A 7873-nucleotide genomic window follows, 5' to 3' on the forward strand; every position below is an offset into this window, starting at 1 on the left:
TCAACTCCTCAATGAAACCCACTAGTTTATTTTGTTTACTCAGTCATTTGAAGCTTTTCGATTTCTATTTCCCTATCTTACATGTGCATTGTATCAACTTTCATAAATAATTGACTGTTGTTGTTTTTCCTTTCATTTAATTTAATTCAGATGAGCTTTGCTCAATCACTACAAAATAATTTTTACATTGTAATCATACATGTACATATCACATGCTTTGAAACAATATGAAATTAATTATGATCGCCTTAGTAATAGTATTGTATCATCCTCCCTTCTGTAAGATTCTTACTTAACTTGTAACCACTTTATTACAAGACATAATAGCACCTGATGGCAATAAATTATATATGTATAATATTATTATAGGTATTTATTTTTTTCCTGTGATAAATTGGCTAACAAGTGGGTTTGTTTATGCCACTGTGTCTCTGAATTGGCTTACTGTCGTCTACAAACCATTGGTAATATATCTTGGCTACATCTAACTCAGATACTAGACACAAAAGCATGTATTAAAGAACAGATACATTTCTTACAAATTAATATTTATTGCATTTAGTTCATCACTTTAGTTCTACAACATTGCTTTTCTCCAGTGAGAAATTTTGTGCAAAGTCTGAAGTTGTAAGTTGCAAAAACAAGTTCCGTCAGTAGTTGCGAATCACTTAAAGTCAGGCTTTGGTGCTGTAAACTGAATGGCAAAGCGAGGAAATTAGAAATTGTCTCAAATACGCAAGTGATAAGAGGTAAACTTGACTGAAATCTACAGACTCCTTTTTTTAGGTTTAGGGTTAAGGTTAGGCCTAAGGGACAAGGTGGGAGGTACGGTGGCCATGTGGTTAGTGCGCTCAGCAATGGATCGAGCGGTCCGTGTTTGAGCCCTGGTCAAGGACATTGTGTTGTGTTTTTGAGCAAGACACTTTTACTCTCACAGTGCCTCTCTCCACAAAGGTGTACATATGGGTACTGGTGAATTTAATGCTGGGGGTAACCCTGTGATAGACTAGCATCCTATCCAGGAGGTAGTAGAAATACTCCTAGTCGGTTCATGGTGCAGAAACCGAGATAAGCCTGGCCTGATGGGCCACTTGGCTCTATGCAGACTTTACGTTTTACTTAGGGACAAGGTACTGCATCAAGTGGGGGGAGGGACAGCGGAGTCAGAACCTCCCACTTCCCATACCCTGTTCTCCCACTTCCCATACCTCTATCTCTTGACTCCCAACCTTGTTCATCCTGCTCCTGTCCCCTGTAAATTAAGAGACTCAAAACACATCCTAGTCATTTAGCTGCATAGTCCTCAGGCATTTCCTTTTCCTTTTTTCCTTCGTTTTCAGCCTTGCTACTCTTACCCGTCTTTCAAGTGAATGACCTATGACGTAACCACTGTCAAAGGGTTTCATTTTGAGCCTCATTTTGAGCCCAAGGGTGAATTTTTCTTTGCCCGTCGGCCTAGAAGTCTCTAAAGACACTAAATGAAAGTCAAGTAACATTTTCAGTTCTTGTTTTTGAAAGTATTTGAAGCCTTAATGAATGACAAAAATTAGCATTTTGCATTTCTCTCCGGATTCCTACCCCCTATTCTCCCGGGCTCCCGCCCCCTGCCTCTCCCCACCATCAACAGATGGCTGAATGTTCAGGAGAGGAGTTGCCATATGGAGAGCATTGGTCAGTGTTCTCTCAGTTGGTGTTTTTACAGCATTGATGTTGTGGAAATCATCCATGGACAGTATCTAAAAGGATTTTTGCTGAGCCAAAATAGAAAAAAATGTACAATAGAAGAAGTTTTCTATTGGGAAATCCAGATAATAGTAATATGTAAACAAATATTAATGTTACAAAGTTATAGAGTCTCAGGGTCTAAGGTAATGTGGTCATAAATTATCTGGGTGGCCTTATAATCAGAAGATTGTTGTTTGAATACAGGGGGGATAGCCTATTTATAACTAAAAATGAAATTCATTTATTGAGTTTTAACTGAAAGTTGTTATTACCCAGATTTTATGATAATTTTATTGTCTTGTATGCATGTATTTTTAATTACACTTTTAACAGCTTTGTATTCCATGTCTTCTGCCATCTAAAGATAATCAGATGTCATGTACTTCTTGTGGTTTTTTTAATAGCTAAATAGCTTTTTTTCTAAACTCTAACAGCTATGCAACTAGTTTAAAATAATTTTCACACTTTAGAGGCGCTAAAAGCAAAATACAGAACTGCAACAATTCGAAATTATGACAAGAAACAAAGAAACAATAATAAACATGAAAATTTAAAATTTTATTTTCGCCAGCCTCAAGCTTTCTGAAGTACAGTATAATTAAAATTGGATATTTTATGAGAAAACATACCTCGGTGAATTCTTCCTCGAGTTGAGGCCAGATTTTGAACCCTTTTGGGGACTCAGTCCTACACTTGTTACACCAACGTGTCCAAGATTTATACGAAGCACTGCTTCGATTTCGGCCAACTTGGTCTATAATTCGGTGATGCCGAGTGAGGACAGGATGACCGTGATTACTTACGTGAGTGCCCCCAATCGAACAAGAGGACGAACACGAGCATGTCTTCCCGACGATTTTGATCGAAATGCCGTTGACATACCGATTCATACGGTTCAAGCCCATCAATTCGACAAACTTGAGCAGTTGATTTCCTCAGAACACCGTTACAGCAACACAAAAGCTGCCTAGTTTTCGCCTTAGCGCACATCGTAACGTAAATTGCCACTGGCTCGCCGCTTGCGAGCATGAACTCTCACGAAACAACAACAATTTCACACCGTGTGCAAGTTCAGTTTGGCTTTGGCATAATATATAATATTAACTGAGAACTATCCAACAAATGAGCGGAGTTTAAAAGCTAAGTTTACAGTGTGCGCTCTAAGTTTTGTATCTTTTTGACTGTCAATAAGACTCGCTGCGAAAACCATTTAAAAGTTGCAGGCATTTTGTAGATTTGTTAAGGTGTACCGCTGACCAGCAAAATATTGTATCGCCCCCCCAAAAAACGCATTTCCGCGGTGTCATTTAGCTCTAAATAGACAAGAAAGGAAGTACAAATACGACGTGCAATCAGTTTGTAATGAAGATTTTTGCTTTTGAGTTTACGAGCCTCTGAATATGCCGCTCATTTTCGATGGATTTTGGCCGATTTGGGGCATCGAAACGAAAAAATTGCGGAAAAAAATTTTTTTGATTTATCGAACTTAAAACGATATTTTTGTAACTAGTGCCCGTAGGGCTTCATTCTGGGCGAGTTTGAAGAAATTCGATTTTTTCGCTATTTCCAAGTCTAGTTGATATTTAGGCGAAGCTGCTCTTAAGAGGCAAGAACAAATTAAACGGAATGAGGATCTTGAAAAACTAGACTAGTTTTTTTTCAAGATACGCAAATCGTGACGTAGCTCCTTTAAAGCAAGCCATACGTAAGTTCTCTCATTAACTGTAACGCCAACTGTAACGCTCACATCTGACACGAAAATGTAGCCGAGAATTAGCGACTGATACTAACAACAATTTCAAAAACGAGAATGGGAGTTCACCCAAGCTTCGAGCCAACTAACGTTCAAACATAACTACATCTGCCTGTTCATTACAATTTAAATTCGTCGTAAATTAGGCGCTTATGTGGCTTTTTAAATGAACTCTTGTCATTCTCTGTAATTAACATGTCATTGCGTCAAATTCGGGATTCTTATTTTAATTTAACATATTTTAGTTTTCCACTTTTATTTTTTATTTATTATTATCTTATGAACGATTTCATTTGATTTTCTTAGGGGGATTTTTTTCTTTAAAACTTTTTTTTTTCTGTGATCCAGTCCGTGATCCGATCCGTGATCCGGTCCGATCCAGATTTTGTCGACGCCGTTAAATCAGCAGTGTTAGAATTTGAATTTTTCCGGACTAGTTTCCTCAAAATGTCAAGTTTTCCTGAGTCAAAAGGCTTAATGCAAAGAGTAACTTTTGAATCGACCTTGAAGTCTAGTTTCACTTGTTTTTCTATGGTACAAGTAGAATGGGTAAAACAGACATATAGGTAATTAAATACTCACGTTAGAGATGGAAATAAAACGACTAACCTTCCACAAGAATTAGAAGGAATATCGTGTTCGAGCAGAAGGAAGACTGGGTACAAACCTAAGTTGCGAAGAGCTTGAGAACTAGTCTTCAAAAGACGAAATGGCGGCAATTTGCTGGTAAGTGTTTTTGCATAAAAATGGAAAAATATCCAAATATTGTCCGACATTAGCATATCCTTGTTTAACCAGTCGTCTGGATGAATTTAGAACATCGGTTTAAAGTCCTACAGAAACGGAAAGATAACGATCCAATCATTTGAACGTCACCTTACAAATTCGTCCGACCTTGTCAGACTTGTCACAAAAATTTTCAACGTGATAATTCTTTGTTTCAGTACATCGCGCTGCTTGAAATGGCAAACACACGTCAAATACGATGGCATTTGATCATGGATATTGTTTGCCTTGTCGTACTGGGGATTGCAGACATGTTGTTTCACGTAATCCCTATAAAACCATCTCACAGGGGTTTTTTTTGTGACGATAAAAGCTTGCAGAAGCCATTCCAGAAAGAAACCATTCCAACATGGCTCACGATCATTGTTGGGTTTTTTGTGACGATTCCTGTGGTAAGAAAGAAAGCTTAAATTTATTTAACTAGATCTCCGCTCAATTGATTTTCTATTTGCGTACTGAAGTGGGTTTACTTAGCCCGTGAAACAAGATCTACTAGTTACCAAGTCATTTAAAGCTTATAGCCCTGTACAAACAAATTAAAAAGTATTTCAACAAACCATGCCTCAGGAAGTAATTAAGCTGAAATTTATTTACGCTTAAGCTATACGAATCGTTTCACGATAAAGAAAAATAATTGCGAGTGAGGCATTCGCGTTAATGCCTAAGTTTGTATATATTTTGCTTGAATATAAAACAGAAAACTCTTACTACTTGTCTACAAGTTGTGCTTTATATATAGAAAGCTTGTATCGTAGATGAGAGGTTTAGGGCCGTGTTCAGTGAAGTGGTAATCGTACGTTCTTTGTTAAAGTAGACAACGTATTTTTCATTATTAAAACAATACAAGTTCTGAGCTTCTTTTGTTGTGCAAACTCACAACTGTTCATGCACCCTCCTCCCAAACTTTTCTTCCCTCCCATACACTCTCCATACGTTTTAAAGTTACTTGCAAGCCCCCCAGATAATATCCCCAGACAATAATTACTATCTTTAAAAGGGTCAGGAACATGCTTATTAGTTTTACACTGTAACTGAGATATTGATTATTTATTCAAATCATTATTCTATGACAGAATGAATGGCATGGACTGCACACAATAGCCAATTACTTGTTTATTTGGTCAATATCTAATTTATAAAAGAGTTAAAAGATTTGAAAGAAAGATTTGATATTGTCTACTAAACTTCAGATCCATAACTCTAATATTTGAATTGCACAAAACTACATAACTTATTTTTATTTATTTTATATCTTGTTTGTGTAACTACTTTTTAATTTGTTTCTGTATTCATTTATTTTTTAGATGATTATTTGTGAAGCAGTAAATGCAAGATCCAAGAGAAGAAAAACTGATAAAGAACTCAGCAAGATCACTGTCAAATGTGGGCCATTAAAATGGAATCCATCACCATGGCAGAGAAGGTGATTATAGTTCTCTCATGTATTGTATGCCATCAAGATTATCTTATTACCTGTACATATATACCAGATCTAAACATATTTTTGAAGACAGTAGAGAATTAATTAGAAAAGGGATCATCAGAAGTCAGATAAAAAGCCTGTGAAAAAAATTCATCCAAAGCCAGGGAGTTTATTATCTCATTGGGGAAATATTTCTAAATGTCTTTTCTAATTTCTTCAAGTGAAAAACTGAAGAAAATAGATCTGGAAATTTTATTGTTAGGACAGGTTTTGATGTTAAAATGATATGAGTTTTCAGGGTTAGGTCAGTAGCTTGAAACAAAACAAAAGTCCCCTCCCAATAAAAAAAATATCTATTTTTGGCAAAAGAAACTGAAAGTTTAATGATTTTTGTTTTTGTTTTTCATGTATTTTTGACAAAAAACAGCTATGATTAGTCAAGATTATTTTTGGTCAGGGAAAAGTCCAGACATTTTTGTTTTCTTGATCATATTTATAAGTTAATGATTTTTTTCATCACCTGTCTCTCTATAACATTATTGATTAACGGAAAAATTCCCATGTACTTTGTGGCACTTGTACTCATAACCAAGACAAGTGAGTTAAAGTTCTAGCACGTAAGTGTTAATTGCCACAATGTTTAAAAAGTTCCAAACATTTCGGGCTTAGCCCTTCATCAGTGGAAAAGTCAAATCAGCTTGGCTTTTCCACTGATGAAGGGCTTGGCTCATTACAGTGAATTCACAGTGAATTCACATTGAAAAGAGAACTTTTTTGTGTACTGCTTATTTTTCAGAACTATTTTCCGTGTCTTCATGTTTGGCTTTGGTGCACTTGTTACAAATCTGTTTACTGACATGGGTAAAGCAACCGTTGGAAGGCTGCGACCATACTTCATTACAATCTGCAAACCTAATAAAACCCTACTGAACTGTAGTCAAGGCTATATAACTGAGGATATTTGTACTGGGGATCCCAAAGACATTCTAGAGGCAAGGTCTGTAGCTTGATACAAAACACCTACTTGGTAGAAGTCCCTTTCCCACATGCCAAATTATATCATTATGTATGCATTTTGTTAATTAACAATAAATTTATTTATTGTATATATTGCATGTGAAAATATTTAAATTTGCTTGTCCTTTACAATCCAATTTATTTTTTACCCACTTGCTGAAACAAAACACCTACTTGCTAAAAGTCCCTTTCCCCACATGCCATTTATCATATCATCAAGTACATATACATTTTGTTAAATAATAATAAATTTATTTATTGTATTATTATATTGCATGTGAGGATATTCAAATTTGCTTGTCCTTTACAACTCAATTTTTTTTTTACCTGTGTTAAATTTTAAGCAAACTTTATCTGAAAATAGGGCTGTCCAGGTGATTTAGTAAGGTATAAATTTTCAAGCTCCCTAAAATGTCACAGAACCTGGCAACAATAAAAGTTTTTTTTATTAAATTTGTGATGAGTACAGTGCCTCTACTGGACATTGATGTCTCTATTGAAATTAGCCCCAACCTTGACAGTTGACCTTGTATTAAAGCTCTGTTAAAGATACATGGAAAAACATAGCTGAAGACTAGGAGGATTTATTAATTTAATAGATGATTTAGCCTGCAAACATAGACATTTTTGGCAGTGACAATTGAGAGCTGGAAATACATCTGCCCTCACAGGCTATAGATGATTTAAAGTATTTTACGAAAGAGAGCTTTTCATCTTGCAGGCAGCTGCAGTATATAGAAAATTTTGCAAGTAGAAGCGCATAGTTCAAAGAGTATCTATGTTCCGTTTTGTCAAAAACAACGTATAAAATGATACTATTTGATAATGCTAGTTGCTGTTTCGTTTTATTTGTCCACCAGTTTTGAAAGGTCTTCCAAAAGGCTACAACGGAAGAGCATCGTAAGAACATATGATCTAGGGAGTGTGTATCAGCCAAGCATTGAGGACGTACATCGTTGTCAGACATTTTGGCTCTAAAAAGAGACATTTTAGTTGCAAGAATGTTGTGTATTATCTTATATTGAAACATTGTTATTTTTAGCTCTCTTTCGACAGTTTTCTCATACTTCTAGAAGAAAAATTACAAATACAAAAAGAAATTGCATTTAAAAACAAGTCTCTTACTGCCTTCCAAAAATCCTTTCAACATATTATTTAACATGGACTGA

General features: G+C 35.7%; 1 protein-coding gene across 1 annotated transcript in view; it reads left to right on the forward strand.

Annotated features, from left to right (window-relative positions):
* Positions 1–4174: 4174 nt before the first annotated feature.
* Positions 4175–7873, forward strand: part of LOC110061698 (phospholipid phosphatase 1-like) — a 9110-nt gene continuing 5411 nt past the window's right edge. Inside the window, exons 1-4 of the mRNA XM_089286249.1 lie at positions 4175–4204; positions 4423–4656; positions 5569–5687; positions 6484–6684. Of these exons, the coding sequence (XP_089142375.1) occupies positions 4441–4656; positions 5569–5687; positions 6484–6684 (536 nt within the window). The 5' untranslated portion in view covers positions 4175–4204; positions 4423–4440. The remainder of the gene's footprint in view (positions 4205–4422; positions 4657–5568; positions 5688–6483; positions 6685–7873) is intronic.

Source organism: Orbicella faveolata, unplaced genomic scaffold (genome assembly GCF_042242905.1).
Source record: "Orbicella faveolata isolate gen_17 unplaced genomic scaffold, um_ofav_v1 contig_14, whole genome shotgun sequence".
Lineage (NCBI taxonomy): Eukaryota > Metazoa > Cnidaria > Anthozoa > Scleractinia > Merulinidae > Orbicella > Orbicella faveolata.